This window comes from Acinonyx jubatus, chromosome D3 (assembly GCF_027475565.1).
Source record: "Acinonyx jubatus isolate Ajub_Pintada_27869175 chromosome D3, VMU_Ajub_asm_v1.0, whole genome shotgun sequence".
Taxonomy (NCBI): domain Eukaryota; kingdom Metazoa; phylum Chordata; class Mammalia; order Carnivora; family Felidae; genus Acinonyx; species Acinonyx jubatus.
This window is the reverse complement of record NC_069392.1, coordinates 53,668,492-53,693,448: the sequence shown is the minus strand read 5'-3', so window position 1 is coordinate 53,693,448 and position 24,957 is coordinate 53,668,492. Positions and strand designations below refer to the sequence as shown.

The 24,957-nt window shown below is 43.3% G+C and overlaps 1 protein-coding gene across 2 annotated transcripts in view; it reads right to left on the bottom strand.

Moving 5' to 3' along the window:
• Positions 1-302: 302 nt before the first annotated feature.
• Positions 303-24,957, bottom strand: part of ASXL3 (ASXL transcriptional regulator 3) — a 177,435-nt gene continuing 152,780 nt past the window's right edge. For both annotated transcript variants that reach the window (XM_027068725.2, XM_053206574.1), the window contains 4 exons: positions 18,677-18,773; positions 16,478-16,583; positions 9,493-11,434; positions 303-6,670 (listed from right to left, as the gene is read on the bottom strand). In XM_027068725.2, the coding sequence (XP_026924526.1) occupies positions 2,966-6,670; positions 9,493-11,434; positions 16,478-16,583; positions 18,677-18,773 (5,850 nt within the window). In that variant the 3' untranslated portion in view covers positions 303-2,965. The remainder of the gene's footprint in view (positions 6,671-9,492; positions 11,435-16,477; positions 16,584-18,676; positions 18,774-24,957) is intronic.

The following is a 24,957-nucleotide window of genomic DNA, read 5'->3' as shown; positions in this document are numbered from 1 at the left end:
GATAAAAAAAAAAAAAATTACATGTTACATGTGCAAGTTCTATTCCTGATAGGGATATCATAGTGTCCAATAATCAGGATAATGCACACACTAACATTTGCACATTACATAATAACCATGTAGTAAATAACATACTACCTTTGCACATAGGCAGACACCTGTGGAAATCAGGAAACTAGTAACCTATTTACCTAATCCAAATATACTGGCTTGTGTGTGTGTGTGTGTGTGTGTGTGTGTATATATATGTGTGTGTGTATATATATATATATATATATATATATATATATTAAGTGGACACTTGTAAAATATCTGACCCACATTTTACTTCTGAATTTTTCTTTCCATCATTATTTTAGCCCAAAGATATCAACTTTTCAGTTATATAAACCATATGTGAACAGAGCAAAGATAAACTGGGGCAAAAAAGATAAAGGGCACAGAAAAAATACCCTCTTTGGACCTGGGTGACTGAATCCATGCCCGATCAACAATCAATTCTCCCAAACTATGTGAAAAATCACCTACTGTGTGAAAAATCAAAACATACAGAAGGACACTTTATTCCCAGTAACTTGCAGGCAGTATTCCACAAAGATGGAACTGATAATGAGCTCAGCATCACTTCAGGCTCAACTGTATGTCATATACAGAGTGCAAAGCTTTATAGAATGAAGTGTCTTTCAACACCGTGCCAGTTACTGATGTAGTGATTTTGAATCTGCTGGTGTGGACAGTACCTGACCAAAAGAGCGGCAACTGGATCTGGAAGGAGTTGGCATACAAGTGTCTCCGTTTTAGGGGGGGCCCTTCTGTGAGACTAGAGCATGCTTTTCTGAACCAAGATACTACTGCAGGCCAAGCAGCCCACAGAGAGGACGCCACCCAAACACAACCTGGTGCAGAGTGGACTAAGTAAGGATCCACTGGAACTTACCCTGCCTTCCCTGGACCGGCTGGTTAAGTGCACCTGCTAATTTCTCAGTCATGAAACTTTGTTCCTTTCAGTGTGGAAAAACAGAAGCACGAGTACTGAAGCACCAAATCTCAGCCACGGAGGCAGACCCTTCTTTGCTTTTCTTTCTTTTTAAGTATCTTTCACTATTAGCAATTTCTTAATAAATGTGACGTCTGCATCACCTAACAAAATTTGGCAACATCACAATAATAAATATGGAGGAAAAAAATACATGTACCATAGTGGAATACTATTAAAAAAAATCACAAGTGTTCTTTCTTCCCCCGCCCCCCCCCCCCAGGAATGTAATCTCTGCTCATTCCAGGTAATTTTTAAGACACGTTTTTAAGGGAATGTCAGAAGTTTACATTGATGCGAAAATGTCTGTCATTCTTACCCTGGATACAGATGATCCCTCCCACACCCATGTTTTGTTTCTTTTTTTTTAATTCTACGGCCACAGTCAATCAGTGAGTTAATGGCACTCCGCCTTTTGTGCTCGGTAATCTGAAGTTAAAGGGGCGTGGTTTTTGCTGCCTTTCATCTTTCCACCATGTGCATGTGCTTTTGAACTTGCTTTAAGGAACAGAGCCTGCTGACCTACAGCTGTTCTCTGGCATGAGGGTGGCCAAAGCATGTGGAATGTAGCTCCCATCCTCAACACTCAGACTTCACTGGATAAACACGGACCATAATTGTAAGATGCAGTATCCCGTTTTCAAAAGCAGTTCCACTCCCCCAAATATGAAGAATGTACCGAATTCACCTGAGGGGGTTAAAAACCCCAAAACATGCGACACCTAGAACGGGTTTTTAAAATAAGGGCTATTTTCGAGTCAAATATATAGATTGTGAATCATGAGAAAAACATTATTCAGAAATCTATCAACACTTCACCCTTCGGTAGTTCCTTTTTGTCATCAATGACACTTTAAAAGAGAGGTGGCCAACCTCTGCAGAGTCGGAAGCCAGAATGTACTGGTGTCATCCATAAAGGGCTACAATTATTTCTGCCCCCCTCCCTTTTAGTGTTTAGTAATTGTCTTTAGAGTGAACAGAATGGACCAGTAGTAACATTACAACCCATTTGTATGTGTTTGCATACACAGCGTTTTATTTGCTTACTTTTAATTTTAGGGCATTTTCTTTTTTTTTTCCATACTTGCTCTTTAAAGCTACACATGACGCTCTGAAATTCTACGGGCCTATGGCCCTCTGCTGGTCAACTCATCTGACGGTATCAGGTGTCAAAGGGCTCGAACCAGATTACCGGGCATGAGGCCCACACTGCAACTTCAGGTAGAAGACACATTTCACTACAATGTGTGCACAAGGTCCAAGGCAGAGCCAGACGTTCTGCCAGGCTCTGAAAAGAGTGACAAGGGAGGGAAGAGAATAAGGACAGTGGAGTTCATGAATGGCATACCTCCTTTAATGTATCTTTTGAGATAGGAGCAAATACAAGGAATCGTACATTTAAATAAGATTCCCCTTTCCAAATACGGTTGCATCACTGTGGTAAAGGTAGGTCCAGAAGAGTCAACTGTGAAAGCCTTTGTTGCAATGGTTAATCTACAAGAGAATGAATCACCAACCACCTTAAATCACTTTTCCCCGTTCTCTTTCTACATCTGCATTTCTGGTTAGCAGTAAGTAATTAAAAATGTCCTTTTCCTATCTACACCTGGATTAAAAATAATAATAATAATAATAATAATAATAATAATAATAACGAATGGGGTAGTGACCTGTATACACGTGGACAGAAATTTTCCAAAGCTGGGAATGGCAACTTAATCTGTAAAAGACATGCTGATGAGCCACTCTGCTGGGACGTGACCTCCCCTTTCTGGGAAATGCAAGTAAATAATCCCAGAGAGAAAAGATAATCTGTTCCAAAGTAAAATAAATTATCACGATATAAACCACTGAGTTACTCAATTTGTTGCTGCTGACGCCGTTTGGCTTTTCCGTGTTGAAAAGGGATACTGCATCTTTCACCAGCTCTTACCGCACAACCAGGCAAGCCACACAGAGTTTGGAGGGACCTATGCAGTCGTCGTGGCAGAAGGCCCCACAGCCTTTGCACACGATCATGGCTTTCAGCCGGCAAGAGCATTTCAGTTCCAACTCATCCGCGTTGCTGCTGTCGGCAAAGTTCTGCACGGGCATCTGAGCGTTCTGACCAGGCAGGCCCGTGGCAGGACTGGAGCCGCTTCCCAAAATCCCAATGGACTTTTCAATTGCAGATGCCGCCCTTTTGAAGCTCGTGCTACCAAAGTGTATTGTTGGATAATTTCCACAGAGCTGCTGTTGTTGCTGCACCTGCATTTTCTGAGCAGCTAATTGGGTAAAAGGCTTTTGTGGCTCAGAAAGCAAATAGGAAGAGAAATCTGCATTTTTTAGCGCAAATGCTTTTAACTGTTCTTTCATTTCATTCTGGTCATAGGAAACTTGTTTCATGCCCAGTTCACAGCTGCTGCTTAAACCTTCCTCAAAAGAAAGAGGTTCCGATTTTATATTGCTACATATGCCCGTGGACTGTGGCCAACTAAGTCGCTTAGTGGTTTCCATGGCAACCGGCGGTTGCTTCGGATCGGAGGGGACTTCTGCATTCGGAAGAGGTGGAGGTAGCGGAGGTGGCGGTGGGGGAGGCGGAGGCAAAGCCAAGGGTGGGGGGGGCGGCGGGGGCGGGGGATGCACCAGTGCTTTGTTCGGCAGGGAGTGCGCGGCCCCTCCCACGTCATCGCCTTCTTTAATGGGCACGTTGGGGGATATCATGTTGGCTAACCTCAGCTGGTGAGGTGCTGAAGAAAGGCCAACCTCTCCCAACCCCTTTTGTTCGAGATGCCTATTGAAGGCGAACGCGTTACAGCCCACTGGGGTCTTGGCAGAGGCCTGTAATAGCGCGGCGCTGGGGACGGGGCCCCGGGCAGCCATGGGCATTTGGTAAAACTGCTGCCGGTGTGCGATGCCAGCCTCGGGGTGGAAGCTGCCATTCTTATCGACGTGAAATAGGTTCTGCTGGAAGCTACACGAGGGGAGCAGCCGCTTTTGCTGTTTGACCTCAGGGCTGTGAACAATTCTGTTCTGCATGGAGTGCTTGTTCAGCCACTCTTGCTTAAAAGGCTGGCCGTGTCCTAGCTGGTTCATGCCCGAATTGATGACACAAGGCACCCCTTTAACATCTGGCTCCACCAACAACTTCCCTGGCTCACATTTAACTTGTGTATGTTCCCCCACAGTCCTGGCGACTCTCTTTTTGGGGTGATTTTCTCGCTTTCTCATTTGCAGCGGTGCAAGGGTCCCTGCCAGGTAGCCCTTCCCGTCTGGATTTGGAGAGCTGGACGGCATTTCTACAATGTTCCTCTCTGGTGCCGTTTTACCCGCTGAGGTAGTTTGAAGAGGCAGAGGAAGTCTGTTGATTTCGAGCTTGGCTCCCAATCGGGGCTGAGGCAACACTTTTTCCAAAGGCAGGTTGCCCTGGAGCAACTGTGTCACCAGTGGATTGTTAGCCTCCACGGATGAGAGACGGCAGCCGGAGCTCCCTGCGCTGGGGACTCTTTTCAGGGGGTCCACAGCCAAGGAGATCGCCTCTTCCATGGGGCCGGAAGTGGAGGCCTTCATGTTTTGTGCCTGCGGCACACCAGGGGCGACCTCTGCGGCCGGAGGAGGCAGCTCGGGGCCGGGGAAGTCTTCGGTGTCCATTCTAAAGCCCTTGTCCACTTCATGAGGTTCAGACTTCACCGGGAGAGGGACATTTGTCATGAGATTCCTGGGGTGAAGTTCTGACATGTGTGAGTAGCCAGCGTGTTCGCTTTTGATAGGCTTTGGACAGCTCTGCTCCAGGTAGTCTTTCTGTTTACTTGAACCAGAGTGACTAACCAGAGGCTGCCCTGGGCCCCTCATCCCCTCCTCAGTCCAGCAAATCCGGTTGCCTGGGTTGTACTGATTGCTACAGGTGGTGTCTGTTTCACTCTGGAAAGTGGCTGGGCCCCGTGCCTGCTCAGCAAAGCTATTACTAGGAGCAGTCGCCTCATTTAACTTATCTGGAACAACAAGGGGTCCTTCTCGGAGACCTGAACAGGCCGCCTGCATCGGTTTACAGTCTTGCTTTGCCGCGGGAGCAGCAAGGAAACTGGAAGTGTGATCTACGCCTTCGTTTGCAACTGGCTCAGGCCTGCTGATGACAGATACCTGAGGACACGCCACGGGCTGGACGGAGGCTTCTGTCCTCACTGACCTGCCCTGGAGGTCCAAGCTGGCTTCCGCGCTGTCGACGGAGACGGTCAGAGACAACGTGGAGGTCAGCGTGGTGCTGTGGTCAACGATGACTTTACATGGAATCGATCTGTTTATGGCTGCTGGTGCAAAGCCCCCCGGAGGCTGCTGAGGTTTCCCAGAACTGTCTGCCCTGTTTCGAAGCCCTGAATTTTTGTCCAAGCTTTCGGCGCTCAACTTGGGAGGACTCTCGTAAGAGTTTATTGTTAGCATGCTTCCAGTAAACATTGCGACATGTGGCCGTGCAGCCAGAGCGTCTGTGACTGCTACCGACTCCCTGCAGCCGAGGGCGGCTCTCACAGTGGTACCCAAGGGTCCGGGGGCCTGTTCTTCACTCCCAGGCATGGCTATCTTCTCAGAAGGGTATCTGCTATTAACTCCCGCTGGGGGAATCAAGACAGAGCTAGTGGAGAGATGGCTGGGCAAGTTATTCCCGATGGAGGGAGTTGGCACAGAGGTGTACTGACTGGAGACTAAGTTACTAGCACTGCTGCTGGACAGTGGCGCCGGCTTGTCATCCATGGGGCTCGATCCACGGCAGCCCTCTGTCGTGAGGGGGATAGGAGTGCTTTCGATGCATTTTGGTATGATGGCTATGCACGGAGTGTCGGTTCCCTGGATGGTTTTGAACATGCTTCTATTACAAGCAGAAATCGTAGTGTTTGCACTGTCCACAGACATTAGAACGGAGGATTTATCAACAGAACTCACAAAGGGATGTTCTTTAACTGCTCCCGACATAGCAGTGCTGCAAACAGACACGGGGACAGAATTTTTATTAAAAAGCATGGGCACACTGCTATTTTCAGAAGAGGTAGATGAAACAATTTTCTCAGATAAATGCGACACAGGTACATTTTCGTCAGAGCTATGCACAGATAAGTCAGTGGCAGTTTCTGGAAGTTTAGCTGGGTTAAGAGACTGCTGCAATACAGTGCTGGTCTCCCGGAGGTGCGCGGACTTGTTGCTAGGAGATCTGCAGTTTGGATTGACAATAATCACGCCAGTAGACCCTTCGATTTTTGTTTCAGGGGCAGAAGAGACTTCTAAGCTGGGAGGCCCATCCTTTGAGCCGAGCACAGGCAACCGAGACTCTTTAGTGTTCTGGAAGAGGTGGGCTCGGGCTTGATGCTTTGCAAAGAGCTTCGCCTTCGTCTGCTCTTTGATGTGTGCCAGGGTTCTCGCCTTTCCACCCTCTCCTGGGCTCCCCATGGCTCCGGAGACGATGCTGGCCGCGGCGGCCACAGCAGCAGCTGCCGCGGCCTCTCGCTGGGCCCTTGCCTGCTGGGCCCGGGCCTTGATATCTGCAAGGGTCCTGGCTCCTGTGTTCCTCCCACCGCCGACCGACGTGCTAGGGGATGCGCGAGACTCTGGTTTGGAGACTGGCTGGCTCTTGATAATAAAAGGTGGCCCAATTTTGGAAAGCTGGATCTACGGGAAGGGGAGAATGGAAAGATAAAGCGCTTGGTACAGGATCACAGAGGAGGCATGAGGAATGTGATAACGCAAGAGGAAAGAGGAGCTGCATTCTCTCTTAATGTGGCACCAACTACACCTAAATCCCCGAATGGGCCTTCAGGGTATAAAGCAACAATAAATGTAGCATGAACGTGAAATTAAAATTTCTAATCTCTGTTTTTCATCTACAGAAACATCAACCGGTGACTTCATTTGGTATGGAAATGAAACATCTTCTTAATGCCTCATATAAATGGAAACAAAATCCATGCTTCTTAAAATGAGGTTAGCTAAAAAAGACAGAGATATTTAGCTTTTAAATTATCTTCCTTGCTGGCATAGCAAACTGGGACCTTAACTCTACATGAGTTGTCCTCTTAATGTGACACAGAGAAAAAAGCCCTTAGCCAAGAGGTCAGCAGACTAGAATTTTCATCCTGGCTTCACTCAAAGGAAATCCGTGATCTTAGGCAACTCACCGTGTACCTCAGTTTCTCCAAAGACCTCCCTGAACCAGAGACCCTGTGGTTTTTAGGTACTCCCACTCCACCTAGCATGCCGCCTCATACATGTGTAATAAGCACACAATAAGAGTTTGCAAACTCACTTGTAAAATGAGACTAGTTATTTCTGGTCTATTTCCTTCACAGGGCTCTTAGAAAGATGGAATGAGACTATCTGTGTGAGTGCTCTGCTTTCCAGAGGGATTTGAAAGCATTATGTTTTCATGAAAGCAAGGGTGACTCTGGTTTTCTGCCTCTAAAAGGAACTATGGGTTGGGCAGTTTCTTCTGATACTGGTAATCCTTAATTTGCTGAATTCCATAAATATCCCAACCCACAGTGACCACCTCCCCATGCTAATGAAAGAGACTCAGTCATCACCAAATTCACGAGGCACAAGGCCCAACACCCAACATCCCATAGCAATGGCTGGGATGCCCCAGTCACTAAAAACATCCTTAGAGTCACAGATTTGTAGAGCTAGAAGGGTTCTGGTTAAGGCACCTCATTGTACAGTTGAAAAAACTGAGCCCGTGGAGGCTGCCCTGGGGTCATATAACTAGTGAGTGACAGTGAGAGTCTTCGGGCTCCCCATTCAGGGCTGTTGACAGTACTGTGCTTCCCTTGGTTTTGTCTCTCTGGACAAAGCGTTTCCTAGAACACTTATCTCTCTTCTTAACACATGTGTATTTACACTATAAACCCCTGACACTTACTAGAGGATCCTTTCAGTCTCCAATTATGCTTTGGAACTTTGGTAGAAGAAATTATCTTACTGAGCTACTTATTTCTCATTTTCCAGCTCGCGAGGTCTCTCTTCTAATCCAAAGGCTCCAAAGGGGGGGGGGGTGGGGGTGGAAATGAATTTAGAGAGGAGATTTTGTTTTTTACTTTTAAATATTTCCTTCATTTAAACAAAACAAAACAAAACAAAAGAAACCTAAAAACATTAAAAAACAATTAAGCCTGGATATACTGAAGAGCTCAAGGTTGAACAAACATCAAATACGGTATCTATCTTTTACATAATAAAGTGTATATTACATTGAAAACAAGCTTTTCACAAGAAAAATTAGCCTGCTATGTTTAAAAATATTTCCTATGAAAAGTTTGCTTATATTTTTTCCCACTGCTTCAGAAATTAAAATGCACAGTAGAGTTTTAATTGCAGCTTAATGTTCATCTTTCACATCTCTAGAACCTTATTTAATAGGTGTTACTTTATTAAATAGAATAACTACAGCTACTCTCTTCGAAGTCAGCCTTATGGATATCATGAGTCACATACAAAAAATAGATGTCAGGTTAGAGCAAAATAAAGAGAAAGAGATTAAAAGAAACAAAGCTAGAATAGGTTTATAATTCTAGACCAAACCTATGGTGCAATAATCCATTTTATTGTAAGACAATATAAATGGGCTGAGATGAAAGCACCAAATAAATATAGATTATATTGGGTAAGATTTTTTTTCATTATTATTAAACAGAGTGTTTCTTTTGAATTAACCTCAATTTTCAGTTTACTTAGGCAGAGTCAATTTATATAAAAGGCTTGTTTTCTCACCTTTAATTCCTACCTGGGATCAAAAGAAAATATATAAATAGGAATGCCTGACTACAGGCTTTATTATTTGTAAAGTTAAATACTTCTTTACTCTCTTGAAAATAAAAATAAATAAATAAATAAATAGGATCTGTATACCTCTACATCTACAGCATTTTCCCTCAGGGTGTGTTAAGCAATTTCACTGAGTTATTGAAGAAATATTTAATGAGGTTCTTCCATATGTCAGGTCCTTTCTGCTAGGCAATGGTGGTGGTCAATGTTTGCTGGAAAATAAACCGATTACCTATACCTTCACCTCCTTAGTGCACGCCTCTGACTTTTGACTACTTTCGCTAGTCCTACTGGACTTTTCTAGGACACTGAAGTATCTTTCAACTTGCCCCAACTGTATGTAGGTCTCTGTCCTATGCCTTGGAGTCTCCGAAAGACCCTGTATCTCACGGCCTATAGGTTCCTCCAGGCCCTGTTCTCCCTCCTCATTTCTTTTTCCTTAAATGCTGAGGTCTAAGTACATATATGTGTGTATCTAAAATTATCATATGAGCTCAGCGCACAGCCTTAAAAAAGATCATTTAATATTAGACTGGTGTTGGAGTATTAGACTGTAAACTGCTACAGAAAACCTGGAGGGAAGAAAACCTTATTTAAAATTAGAAAACTAAGCATCTAAATAGGAAAAGCCTATCTATGGAATTGTCTTCATTGTTATTATTATTATTCCATACCTTGAGAGGTGGAACCCTGGGCTCCTCTCTGGGGGGCTGCTCTTTCTCAGGGGGGCTGCTGGACGATATGTTCCGCACTGACTGATCATCTTCTATCCTAGCCCTCTTTTCCTTACAGATTCCAAAACTGTGCTGCTCTGCTGTTTTCCTCTTTGATATCTCGGATTCTCTACTTTCATTTCTTATCCCGTCGGGTGACTTGGAAGGCTCGGACAACTTGGAAGAATGCAAGGTCTCCAATCGGTTCTGTGAGCTTCCTTGCTTATGGGTTTTATTTCTAGAGCCTTCTGAAAAGGAAGCCTTATCCACTGATGAGACATACTGTTTGTCCTGTAATTTGGCTGATGGAAGCTCGTTTCCCTTACTCTCTGTCTCTTCAGAAAAGACCGGTAACTCCAATGGTGAAGATGCCCCTTTCTTCTCTGTTCTTTGCAGGACATTATGATTTTTAACTTTTATCATTTCTATAGAAGGAAGTTCTGGAATCGAAGCAGGATAGGGCTTCTCAGTTTCAACGTGTGATTTACAAGGCTGCTGACTCAGAGTCTTACTGTGCAATTCTTCAGATGGAAATGCTTCAGGAGAAACGGAAGAACCCATATTGACGGGTTCAGGAGTATTTGAGAGAGTCCTCTGTTGAGAGAGAAGGCTCTCGCCCAGGGGCTTGGCAGGGGCAGAGCCTTCATCTTTTTGTGGGGAGAGTGGTTCTTCAGAGATGGAAGGGGACTTTCTTTGCTGATGCAGCATTCTGTCATTCATGGAAGAATTAGAAATTGGAGATGTTTCTGAAGGAAGAGGCAAACTGGATATAAAAGTGGTCTCAGATGTGAGAAGCATGGAAGACACTGAAGACGTTTCTGAGGTCAAAGGTAAATCCGACATGGGTGACGTTTCTGATGTTAAAGGTAAATTTGATACCGGGGATGCTTCGGATGTTAACGGTAAATTGGACATGAGAGATGCCTCTGATATCTCAGGTGAAGTGGATACTGGAGATATTTCTGACATCAAAGATGCATGAAGGTTTTCATCAGGGGGGTTTCTCTGGTTATATTTGTCTGCATTTTCAGTGCTGGACACCTCAGAACAAAACGTTGTCTCAAGGGAGGCTGGAGTACATGATTCTTCTGAAGTGGATTGGGTTTCCCCTCCTGGGGATGTCAGGCTGGTACAGGCTCCCTCTGGGCTCTCGGAAGAGAAGGAAGTTTCAGAGATGCAAGCATTTTCAGAAAGCTGTTCATCAGGCTCACTCTGTAACTCCATATCTATGGCAATTCCTTCACTGGGAAATTGGCCTTCTAAAGAAGACGACCCTGTCTTTATTTTTGGAGTATTGGTCTCTACTGCAGCTTCTGGCTCCTTATGTTCTGTGTCACTGACATGAGTCACAGATGAAGTGGAAGGAACGAGAGAATTACAGACCTCTAGTTGATCAATAACAACCGACATTTCTTCCTGGGGAGATTCTGATTTCTCTTCCACTTTAACTTCAATGTGAGGCAAAGTTTCTAAAACATCATTCATCATAACACAGGATTCCAAGTTATCTTCAGGAGGTGCTACCTGAGGCTCTTCGTGAGAGTTGGCTGGACTTTCAGACCCCTCAGAAAATTCAGGTATCGTCTTATGATTTTCATCCTGACATTCGCAGATACTAGTCTCTACCTCTTCAGCAATTTCCTCCTGAATCACAGATTCTTCAGGGATTAAGATATCTTCTGATTCCGATTCTGCCATTATGTCTTTACCTACATCTACCATAGCACAGAATTCCGGCTCTGGTGAAGTTGGACTTTTCATGCTTTTTGGCTGTTGCTCGTCCAAGGGAGTCTGTACAGAAAGACCTCGGAGGCCAGTGGGTCCACATGAAGAACTACTTTCAGCACCATCATTGTTTGGTCCAGAAGTAAGCTTTATTGAGTCCTCTCTTGACATGCCCAACCTGGACAGAAATTAGAAATATTAAATTACTGCCCAACCACAAAACACAAAAGGGACAACTTGGAGATATGTATAGAGTATTCAACGGAAGTAAATGAATCAAATTGATTTTATAATCACTAAATGATACGTTTCATTTATGTAAACTGGTTTATGATGACTTAGTTTTTCTACTGCTTTTATAATCGTAACTAAAATAAACTCTCCTTCTGGTTAAGAAATGTATTATGCATTTTTATATTTATTTACCTATTTATCTACCAACTTGTTTATTTTTGGTATAGATTTTTATTCTGTAAGTAAGGAGATATGAACTTTGCCAAGTGTTGGTAAAAGGAATAAAAAAAATAATGTACTACAAAAGATTAGAAAATATTGGACAGAAAAGCAAAAAAATGTATAAGATCTAAAATTTAAAAAAAAATTTTTAACATTTATTTATTATTGAGAAACAGAGAGAGACAGAACATGAGCATGGGAGGGGCAGAGAGAAGGGGAGAAAGAATCCAAAGCAGGCTCCAGGCTCTGAGCTGTCTGCACAGAGCCCGATGAAGGGCTCAAACTCACAAACTGTGAGATCATGACCTGAGCCGAAGTTGGACACTTGACCAATGAGCCACCCAGGCACTCCAGATCTAATTTTTTTCTTATCAGAAAGTAGCAATTCTAATCGAAAGCAGCACAGTCTTCAAAGGATGCAACATAAGCAAATAAGATCAATGGAAGATGGGTATGGTGTAAAATCTTGAAATTGAAATGATTTCCAAAGATTAACTTCTCTTAAACCAATGTAAGAGGTGTTACCTTATTTTAGCCTCTAAGTGTCTAACTTAAAAATAATATGGGGGGGGGGGCGCCTGGGTGGCTCAGTCGGTTGAGTGTCCGACTTCGGCTCAGGTCGTGATCTCACAATCTGTGAGTTCGAGCCCCACGTCAGGCTCTGTGCTAACAGCTCAGAGCCTGGAGCCTGATTTGGATTCTGTGTCTCCCTCTCTCTCTGCCCCTCCCAGGCTCGTGCCCTGTCTCTCTCTCTCTGTCAAAAATAAACAAACTTTAAAAAAAATATGGAAATTTCACTAAAATATAACAAACATATCTGGGGCCGACAAAGTTGATTCTACTAGGTTACATTTGTATGAGGCAATTTTGTATGATGCAAAATTCTTTCATGTGATCACTTTCTGTAAAGATATTCCAGAGAAGATAGCAAAGAGTATCAAGAAAAAATCCAATCTGATATTCATGTCATAAGGAAAGTTCATCAGAGTTACAAAGATATTGTAAATCACTATTTCCTGTCATACTAAGTCATACTAAGTATACCATACTCCGTTATACTAAGTTAATGCACTAAGTTACGATGTCAGCCTCACATGGTAGAGAAATATGCTGTTCTAAATGAAGTTAAATTAGAGTACAGAAAATTATAAAGATAAGCAGAAGACAGAACACTTCTCTCTTCTAGGGAAAACATGTTTGAGCGAAGAAATACAGCTATAATGGTATCGAGACAGGAATACACCTCAGTGAAATCTTCTTCAACTGCTTACCAAAATCCTCAAAATGAAAGGGAAATAAAGTTGAATACATTTTTTGGGGTGTCACTGCCTTCTTTACTAAAATTCAGAAGGTCTTAAAAGAAGACAGAAGATAGTACCCTCAAAGTTAGTCTCTTTTCTTTCAACTTTCCCTGAGATGGGTTCAAAGTAAGCTATAATTTATAACTATCCTACACTGAGAGGAACAGAACAACTACATTACAGATAAATGTAAAGCAGAATAATCAACTAGAAATAAGGTCCCTTGGGGCTAGGCCAAGCATCGATAGTAGGTTAGGTGTAGAATATACAGTATCCATCCACTGGCAGCCAAATTTCTGCTAGTTGGTTGATAAGGATATAATACATGTATTAACTTGTATTAAATATAGCTAATATCAGTAAATATCATATATGTATATAATATATGCATATGTATATATGGAAAACAGCACCGTACAAAATATGCCTATGTCAACATTTTATTATTTTCTCGAAAAAAATAGATTTAAGATGGTACAAGGCATAGCAGGTTGATCTTCACAGTACAGCACATAACACCACAAAGGAAAACACTGAAGTCCAGAAATATAGACTGCAAATCAACAGACCGATGCCCATAATTCTGGCTTAGCATATATATGGCTGATCTCTAACTAAAGAAAATACAGAACAGTACTCTGTTATAAGGAGAGTAAGTCAGTAAGAAACAAAATAAACAGCTCAAAGAGCTGAAAACCAAAGTAGACAAATCTTAACCAGAGGGGAGTTTGGACGGCAACGTTCCTGGTAACACTTAAAGCAGGGAAAAGGCACAGGTCAACCGAAAATTATCTGACACTAGGAGAAATAATCCCTCACATACTGGGGGAGTGTAGGTAATCTAGAAGTGACCAAATTACAAGGGCAGTCAATGAAATGTCCAAAATACACCTGTTAATCCAATGTGTAATCAAAGATAGAAAAAGACAAGGAAGAAGTTCAGTGACGTAAGCGGACAGAAACTCTATGGATGAACGACAGCAAGAAAAGGGTCAAATAAAAGAGCTGTTTGCATTCAGAACTCTGGGATGATGACAGGGACCCACGCTTACTTACAGTATTGTAGCTGTCACTCCCCAGAGCACATGCATGAGAGTCTGAAAGCCCCCCAAATTTTATGTAAAAAATATATATGTGTGTGAATTTTTCTGAGAAGGAATTGCAGCATTAAGATACTGAGCAAATTACTGAACCACACTGTGTAAACCTGGGAAAATTAGCTTCATTGCATCTCAATTTCCTAAACCCATTTTTAACGTAAGAATAATAATGGTATCCACCTTATAGGACTGTTGGGCGGGTTAAGCGACATATTCCCTGAAAAGCTGTTAGAAACGTATCAGAGCCCAGCATGCTCAATGACGACCCGGATGAAGGAGAGCTCTCTGTAACACATGGTGCCTCGGGTACAGGCTGCCTGAGGGCAGAGCCTAGGCAGCCCTACAAACATCCGCACCTCAGTGTCTGGCACAGATGAGATGCTGGAACAATTTTTGCTGCATTCAAAAAAAGAAAAAAAAAAAGAGGGCCCGACACTCAACAACAACTAAGGACCAGTGCTTTGGAGGTAACTGGCTCGGTTATCTTTTGCCAGCACTGGAAAGGGTGCTTTCAACATTTCCTTTGTCGACAAAAGGTGAGGAAGCCTCCTGAGTGGTCTTCAGGGTCATCCTCCAGGGTGCTTAATCCCGCTCGGCACCAGCATGACCTGGAGAGCACCTAAAGATGCATATTCCTGGGCTCAACTCCTGGAGACTCCCAATCATTATGTCTGGCATGGGTCCTGGAAAACTGTATCTATTTTTAAAAGCCCCAACGAGAGGGTGCCTGGGTGGTTCAGTCAGTTACGTGTCCAACTCTTGATTCTGGCTCAGGTCACGATCTCACGGTGTGAGATCCAAACCCACTCCACGCTGACAGCAGGGAGCCTGCTTGAGATGCTCCCCTTCTCCTCGCCCCTCCTATGTGCTCTCTCTGTCCCCCTCTCAAAATAAACATAACATGACACAACACGGCACAGCACAGGACAACACAACACAACACAACACAACATAACATCTCCAATGAGGACTTTGATGCAGCCAAGCTTGAGCAATATGCTGGTGACAAAATACGAAGGCATAGAAGTAGTCTGCTGCATTTTTAATTTTTGAGAAAACACATGAATTATCTCCTGTTAGTTCTGTTTAAATATGTATATGCGTCCATGGTTCTAGGAGAGCAAGTGAACACAAGCCTTCCTCCTTGAGGGTACTGCTAGTTAGGACACTCCACCAATGCTAGCCTCCTCTGAGTAAGCAGGCTGTTAATCATGGGATTCCTTTTCTTTTTAAAAAAAAATTTTTTTTTAACGTTTATTTATTTTTGAGACAGAGAGAGAGACAGAGCATGAACGGGGGAGGAGCCTAGAGAGAGGGAGACACAGAATCGGAAGCAGGCTCCAGGCTCTGAGCCGTCAGCCCAGAGCCCGACGCGGGGCTCGAACTCACGGACCGCGAGATCGCGAGATCGCGACCTGAGCTGAAGTCGGACGCTTAACCGACTGAGCCACCCAGGCGCCCCATGGGATTCCTTTTCAAGAAGAGCACTCAGACGAGCCTCTTGACATCGTTCTCCCTGTTTACAGGGGGAAGTTTATGAAATTAGATCAAATGGTATGGATTTTGTTACTTGCCACCACCTCAGTATCATTTACACAAAACGACAACTCTTAAGCATTAATTGTGCATATGGGAGTTCAAGCACAAATTCCTTTCTAAGGAGGATTTAAGGTCACTGTCCACTGTCAGCTCCTAAATCCTTCCTCCTCCCTTAGGGACCCTATGGTCTCGGAGGCTCTAATTCTGCTCCAGTAAGATATGTCCCTTCTAAATGTGAGGCAGAGGTGAAGCTACTTTCAATTTAATTCAGTCACTACCACACTTCCATGTGGCTTATTTTAAAAAGAAATGCACACACAGAAAAATAATAAACTAAAAGCTGATTACACTGAAAAAGGAAGATGGACAGAGTGAAGAGTAATACCTCAGGCTGTCCCCCAGAACAAGGACTAAACACGTGTATATGCACAGTCAACATTTTAGGAAAAAATGTGAGAATCGAATGTGTCTAAAACTATTTATGTCTGAAGTATCTGTTAATGAATATGCCTGGATTAAAAACAGGAGATTTTTACTAAAATCTAGTTAAGAAAGCCATAACGGACTTCTATCAGATTTCATGTGCAATTTTCAGTCCGAAATGAATTTTCATGGACAGGTTATAAACCCTTGAAAATGCATTTTTTAAAACTTTAAGTGCTGATACGCTGCTATAATTTTACCTGCGATTTCTTACACTGAGGGACTATTGCCTTTTATGGCAGCCTTATTAAGCTTTACAGCTTTTCGTGTGCCATGTGAAGCAGAGAATTACACTTTCATTTCCTTCAGACAGAAATGAGAAAAAAATGCTCTCGTACTTACTTTTCTCCATAAAACCTTTCAAAGAATTTTTCTTTCCAAGGTTCTGTTTTCTTTTCCTTCTCAATTTCTTGCCTTATCCGCAACTGCATTTCTGGAGTAAACTCTCCTAGAAAGAAAATGTTTATGTATGGAGTAAGAGTGGCCATAGCTTCTGCCAATTAATAAAGAAAACACGTAATTAATTTGAGTAAACTTTTATGGATGTTGAAAAGTAAAAGGCTGAGTACTGATAATATTTCTACAGCTTCTCTTTTTATGAACATCGCTCAAATAGTCATTTAGCCCTAGATGAACTTTAAAACCCTCAGCAAATATACTGTATAGGTAGGGGCTGCGGATGAAATAGCGTATATTCAGTGCCCTTAATGAAATCAGTCTGGTGGGAGAAAAGGCACACAAATTGACTATAATATAATGTCGAAAGCCCTGTATGGGCCATAAGAATAAAGGTAGAAGAAAAGGCACTTAATTCTGCCTGAATCGATTAGGGAAGACCACATACAGGAAATGGCTCTTGAGTTAGCTTCTGAAGGATGACCAAGCTTTTATAAAGTAATTAACTCACAAGGCACAGAGATATGAACATGTGTATTTATGTTCTTTTGAGTGGCCAATTGTAAGCAGAATGTAGGAGTAGGAGGAAATGAAATGGGAAAGGTAGGCTGAGGCCAATTAGCAAATACATGGTTTAAAGAGAGTTCCAGGGGCGCCTGGGTGGCTCAGACAGTTGAGCATCTGACTTGGCTCAGGTCATGATCTCACAGCTTGTGAGTTTGAGCCCCGCATTAGGCTCTGTGCTGACAGCTCAGAGCCTGGAGCCTGCTTCAGATTCTGTGTCTCCCTCTCTGCCCTTCCCCTGCTCATACTCTGTGTCTCTCTAAACATTAAAAAAGTTGAAAATAAATAAATCGAGTTCTACATTTTCCCTACAAGTGACAGAGGGAGGCCCTGATGGATGGCATTCACTCGGGGAGAAATATGGCCAAATAAGTGGCTTAGAGACAAGATGAAGACACAAGAGAACTCCAGCCAGGAGGCTGTCGAACAGCACAGAGGAGAGGCAGAGAGGACAGTCAGGCCAGCGGCTGTGGGAATGCTCAAGGGGATTCAGATTCACAACACAATTAACAGTTCATGACCAAGTCAGCCTGGGGAGAAGAAGAGGACCAAAGAGATCATCAAGTTTCAGAGTGAGGAGCTCTGAGGACAGTGGTGACATTAGTAGAGATGGGGAACAAAAGGGACAGCAGATGGTAAAGGGAGGATGGTGAGGTTAATATTGGCATTATGGTTTTAAGGTGCATGCTATCCGCTAGGGTGATCCAGCAGGCATGTGGAATAGAACGCAGGATTAGGAAAGAGGAGCCAAAGCCAGAAGGTTTTTGGCATATATGGGCCATACACCATGGTGGGGAAGGAGGCTGGTTAGCAGATGTGCACAGCCCCAAGAGAAAACACCAGAGAAGAAAATGGCAGAGACATCAACATGCACCATCAGACGGAAGAGCACAGCTCCCGTAGGAGGCTGAGGGATGGCTTTCAGCCATGTGGCCGCAGGAAACAATTTAAAATATATTATGAACATCTCAGGTACATGGTTTCAACTTGGATGAGGTTTAAAAAAAAGAGAGAGAGAGATTGTAGAAGGAACGTGAAATGTCAAGACTGAGAAGAGGACACTGCCTTTGCCATTATAAAACCCTTAGTATTCTCCAGGAGGGATTATTTCGGTTGCCACACCCACCTAGAACAATGTGAGCAGTTTAGGGAGTAGAAATGTGGAAGCACTGGTTATTTTGAGTCTTTCAAGAAGCTTAATGACTAACAGAAGAATAAGGTGAAGCGGTGGTTTTAGGGGAAGAGAGTATTAAACGAAGATTCTTTAGGTTCTAGGACATTAAGAGAATACATAATGCCTCAAACAAGCGATTAAAATTCCCATTCCAAAGAGAGTCCAGCTACATCAAAAATTGTTGTTCTGTTCCAGATAACCTCACGTTTCCTTCAAAAACATCAGACATCAAAAATGCCAAGTATAACAAAGAATTAGTGAAGCCATTTGGAACAGATCAGGAGTTTTTACTAAATTCAAGTTTACTTCAGGGGGAGAAAAAGGCTCGGAAATCAGAGAAAGGCGTGAAGCTCGGTACAGTGTGTGTACTCAAACATGTCAAATAATAATGGAAAAGAGAAATTTACCTTCTGCCAGTCGCTGTTTCCATCCTTGTGCTGCATATGCAAAGAATTCATTATTCAGAGCTGAAGAACTGAGGCGTAAAATTCCATCACTTCCCATCTAGGAAATAAGCCGAAGAAAACAAGACGCCATCAAGAATAACTCAAAACAAAAGTACACAGGAAAGAAGAGAAAACTGAGGGTGGGGCATGAGAGAAATAGCGTGGAGTAGAAGGGAGGACAGGAACCTTGCAGAAGGTGAATCTCCTGGTAGGAAAAGTGCACTCTACATCGACTATTATATTGACAAAAATACATGAAGTTAAAGGAACTCTTTATAAGGCATTTCCATCACAGGTGGTGAGTATAACCACCGATCCCGATGTGTGGGATTTCATCAAAAACAGTTTTACACCTTTTATCATTTCAATATGCCTTAAATGGTACCACATTAAAAATCAACATGTTTATACCTTTAGACTGTGTTTATAAATTAAGTTTTCGAAAATCTGTGGAGGCTAAAGAAATCCAATCTGGTCACTTGGACTCTTTTGCCGGCTGAGGTTTAGACAACAAAAAGTTCTAAAACATTAAAACAAATACACCCACACTGTCAGATATACCCCGCCCCTCTCTTCTCTCCAACTGGGAAGCACACACAAAAAACAGGTAAATAGTAAAGTGTAAAACAGGGGCAACTTTATGCTACTAATAACCTTTTTCCTCAAACATACTCCTTCTTTTAAAATTCACATGTAGAAGGGATTCAGATAAGCATCATCAAACTGGATGCTTTTACCTCTCCAATTATTTACTGCACCCTCCGTGTGCATGTAGTCTGCTTGCTGACACAGAGAATGAAAGAATCGGCCATTGCCCTTGGCTGGCCGCCCAAGTGGTTGAGGAGTAAAGATGGAACATTGTTAACCATTAGGTGGGTGGGAATTAAGAAGGGCAGACAATAAAAGCTGAGGGATGACATCTAGGTGGACAAGAATGGTTAGGAAGAATGTGATGCCAGAGGCAAAACCGGTGCAGAGTCTTGCAAGATAGGATCTGAACAGAATGGTTTCAGAAATAAAGCGCGTAGTGTTACTGTCACCGTGACCAACAGCTAGCTCTACTGCAAAGGCAGGACATCACGGACAACCGTAATGGGACCACGTAAGAAGGTGCGAGGTGCTTCAGCCTGCTGGTCAAAGGCCTGGCAAACTGTAGCTCCAATTCGATTTTCAAAGATTTCCTCTTATGGCCATAGACACACTTCACGTGTAGTAAGCCCCAATTGTCACTGCCACCTGAAAGCGTGCCCAGAGATTTCTCATCCCCATGTTTGTTTGTTCGTGGCCTTTTCCACACTCCATGTTCACCCCTGAAATACCACCCCTTTCTAAAAATTTCACTCAAATGACACCTTCATGAATGTGTCAGCTGAAGCATCATTCAGGAGCAAAGCAGAACACTGAATCTCAAAGTAAATATTATATAACTACTCTAAATTGGATAACAGTAGATCGAATTCAGAAGAGAGACACTGTGAATAAACATGAGGGATGTTGAATGCTGCCATCACGACATCCACAGGGAACCGCAGAGCTGACATTCTGAGTTTCTTCATCTAAGAAGATACTGGTAACCATGCTAAAATATTCAATACACTTCACAAATCTCAGGGAAGACTCCATTCATTCATTGAACTATTGTTTACTCACTCACAGCTCCTTCAGCCTTTGTCAACAGACGCCTATTAAGCCACTCACGTGAACCCATGTACCTGGCTCTTGTATACAGTGGCAGCAGAGAAAAAGCCCCCGCCCGTGTGTCGAATATGTTCTACATATAGCAGATACTTTGGGTCCCCGTGTATCTCTTCCACCTGCCTGAGTTCAGCGTGACTGTAATACAGTTATATCACCAAGCCAGCATCCCACCTCAGCGTCCTCCCACAGCCCCAAGATCCGAATGGGTAAGTTACCCAGCCTCCCCATCTTCTGACTGGACAATTCTAGGACTCCGGCTTCTGGAATGCCGTATATATGCACTGAACCGATGGATACCGTTTGGTCGCGTGCTCTCAGCAGCTGGACTACATGGGCCTGGGAACCAGGCACAAGACTGTGCCAAACCGTGTAAAATTAAAAGTCCGTGCCCCCGGGGGAGAATCATTTCTACTATGTCAGGGTTTCTCAGCCTTAGGCACTACCATCACTTAGGTCTGGAGACTCCTTTATTGTGGTAGCTGCCCTGCGTGTTATAGGCTGGTGAACAGCATCCCTGGCCTCTACCCACCAGATACCAGTAGCAATTGTGACAAGTTTAAGTGTCTTCCAACATTACCAAATGTCCCTCAGAGGCAAACTCATCCCCAGGTAAGAATCATCGCACTATTGGACACAGGCTCCACTTGAGCCAAAACTCTGCCTGGTTACTTTTTGTCTCTCAGGTATCAGCGGGCAAGGGGAGGACTTACTGGACAGGTGGGATAATCAGCCCTAACCATCACGAGGGAGGGGGACTGCTGCCATAGTGTGGGGGCGGAGAGAAGGATGTGGGGGGGAATGCTGGAGATTCCCTGGGACATATGTTGGCACTTCTGTGTCTGGTGGTAACAGTGAATGTGGATTATAGCAAGGACAGTCAGAATAGGAAAGGCAGCCAAGGGCTCAGACTCCTCAAGGATGGCAGTTGGGGCCACTGAGCCAGGCAAACTAGCAGAATTACTGGCCGAGTGTAAGGAAATTCAGAAATGGGTGTCAGAGAAGGGAAATGATAAGCTTCGAATACAGCCTTAAGACCAGCCTGAGACCAGTGGAGTCTGCAGCCGGTCCACTAACCCCCTGGTCAAAAGTCTTGGTCTGCCCCCGCTCCCCGCCCCCACACCAAAGTATGAGCAGCCACTAATTAAAGTGACAGAGTGAACTTAACATGAACCACAACAAGGCCTGAGTGGTGCAGAGGTAGACCAGACGGGACATTTGTGATTCCACATCTAGCCTACAGGAATACAGAATATCTGGGGCAACAAAGTGCACTTGCCCGGCTCATGCCTACAAAACTCTAGGACTTTCTCGGATGCAGATACAACCTGGAAATGCAAATCCCGGTCCTTGGGGCAACTCCCAATCTATGAGAGACGAGGGTTTGTCATGGTGAAAGGTCCTGCTTTCCTGCAGTGCTGGGACAGTTTTGGGACTCGTTCTACACATTTTCCTAGAAAGTCCTCCACAGAACCGAGACCTGGTTATCTGGAGGGTTTTTCCTCTCCTTGTCTTCGCATCATCTAATCCCTGGCTTCTGCTTCCAAACTGACTATACTTAAGTTCTTATTCCAGGCTCCACTTTTGGAGGGAAGGGGCAGGGGAGGATCCTAAGTAAGACTGAATCTGAGGGGTTTGGGCTTTATCCTCTATGTGGAAATGGTCCAGTGAATGTACCATATAAGGTAAACCTGAGCCTTGAGGCAGAGGTTGAATCAGCACGGTGCCTCAGGCTAGTGGCCTCCAGATCCAAGTTAGCCCCTTGACATACCCCTGTATATTAATTGCCTTTTTGGTGTGTGCCACAACGGGAGAAAGGTCTAAAGCACTGTTCTAGGTAACAGGAACTACCATTAAAAAGGTCTAAGCCTAGGAAAAGCCCCCAAAGATTTGTGCTTAAAATGATAATTCTGTTACCTTTAAAAAGGATGAAATGGAGAGGAATGTAGAGATGCAAAGGCATTGCTAGAAGGTAATGGAATCCTTGCATAAAAGATAATAAAAGAAAGGCAAATGTGGATATTCAGGACTGGGTGTAGGTCTTCAGGACTGAGCAGGTAAAGGCAGCAGATGCCAAACGGGGTCAGTATGCTTCCTGGAAATGGGGTGGATGAAACGGCAGCTAAGCTTCAGAACAAGTCTTCAGGCAGTGCTATGAAAGAGGTCTGGCAAAGCCCAAAGGATGAAGAGAAAGTCCATCAGAATGATACCTCTAAGAATCCTGAAATGTTCTGTGAATATTGACTCTGAATGTCTGTGCATGGTTTGGGAGCCTTGAGAAAAAACTTCACTTAGGAAGACTAAAAGGGAAGAGGTTTTCTTATTGTGCAGATTTTAAATAGGACTAGTAGGTGGAAGGCAAGTCCCCTGAAGAGGTAAAGAAATTTACTTGCTATGAAGTGCATTTATAGAAGGTACAATGAATAGGTTCGAATTTTTCTATATTTGAAGACATGCATGGTGCCTCATCACCTTCTATAGTCCATGCAATGCCTAGGTTGCCTAGATGGAAGGTACTCAAATAAATGTTTATTGCTCCCCTTGCTTTGTGTAATGAAAGATTTAAAATTTAACTCTGGTAGCTGATATGCAGGATTTTAGTTGTGTGTATTTCCCAGGCCAAGGGCATGATTAGTTATTAATTGAAATTTCGGCATAATTTTAAGACACAAAGAAATACCAGATCCAGATTAGCTCTGACAGAGTCTCAAGATTTCAGCGCATGAGGATGTGAGGCAGTGTGAAATAAACACATTCAAAAATATGGAAGCCAGCCCTGAAGGAAAATGTTTTTCTTTTAAAACAGAAAAATAATATTAACTGCCAGACTTCCAGCCTGTATGAGACAGCGCAATTAAACACTAGGGCTAAATTGGACCCAGGAAATACAAGCCAATAAAACTTTTAAAATACACTATTAATTTTATGGCCTTTAAGAAATACTGTCCAAAAGACATAACATTTTAATGAGCTGGAACAATAAACATTTCTGAAAGGTTTACTTATTTATTTATTGCTGAGCTATAAATTCTTGTTTTTCGGAATACCCACACTAGAAATGCTCATTCTAAAATCTCCCTCAACCCTCTCATAATGAAGTGTCTAACTAAGCTGTTGATAAATTATGCTTCCTTTTTAATTAGGAGGGGAAAAAAAACTTTGAACATTTTAGTTGTTACAGAGGAAAATAAATATTAGTAAAGGGAAATGCATTCATGCAGAGATCGTTTCACAAAGGTTTAAACTTCTTATTGGTGAGTGTATCATTCGCCTTTGATATTGATTTTAACAACACCCATTTTGTGGGGTGGATGTCAGTGGAATTCAGAGGGTTAAAATGCCAATGCTACTTGTACACTATCCAGTTTTTGAAGTTTGACAAATTTTAATTCTGTACATGGATACATCTATGTTTAATGATAATCCTTTAAATGTCTAATAACATTCTTTATCACTTTTTTCTTATTTTAGGTTTCTTGTAAGTGATTCAGAATGCATGATATGTGGGCTGCAAAGTGGAACAGTGAGAGATGTGTCAGGAGAGTTAGAAAATAGCCAGACAATAATGGGACACCGAGATATACTAAGCAATGTGGATTTCATTCTACAGACAATGGGTGGCCATTCAAAGTGAAGCCACATCATGCTGAGTGCACCCAGGTAAGCAGGCTGCTGATTGAGATGGGGTGTTCAGGATGGGCCTCTCAAATGCTCACGATTGGTACGGGATGTTCACAGAGGCACCTGGAAGCAGCAAGGAAGCAGTCACGCAGCCAGGTGGGGAAGAGTGTGCTAAGTGAACGGGCCCAGAGACCTGGAAACATGCTGGGAAGTAGAGGGACAGGAGCTGCGTGGACAGAAACACGCTGGGCATCAGACCCAGCGTACTGACTGGCGTTTCCCCAACGTGAGCTGGAAAGCCTTGGAGGGATTTTGGTCAGAGGAATGGGAAGTTCTGGCATTTCAAAAGGATAGCTCTACTGCTGTGTTTAAAAAAGACTTTCAAGTAGTGCCATCCAACAGCAATAAAAATGTCAGCCACATGTGTGATTTCAATTTTCTAGTAACCACACTGAAACAATAAAAAGAAACGTGAAATTAATTCTCATACCACCTTTTATTCAACCCAAACTATCCAAAATGTTACTGTTTCAATTTATAATCAGTATGAATTCTGATATTTTTCATTGTTTTTGTGTAATAATTCTTCAATATCAAGTGTATATTTTAAAACACCTCAGTCCAGGGGCGCCTGGGTGGCTCAGTCGGTTAAGCGGCCGACTTCGGCTCAGGTCATGATCTCGCGGTCCGTGAGTTCGAGCCCCGCGTCGGGCTCTGTGCTGACAGCTCAGAGCCTGGAGCCTGTTTCCGATTCTGTGTCTCCCTCTCTCTGACCCTCCCCCGTTCATGCTCTGTCTCTCTCTGTCTCAAAAATAAATAAACGTTAAAAAAAATAAAAAATAATAATAAAATAAAACACCTCAGTCCAGATTGGCCATGTTTCTGTTGCTCATCAGCCACTGGTGGCTGCTGGCAGCTACTGTATG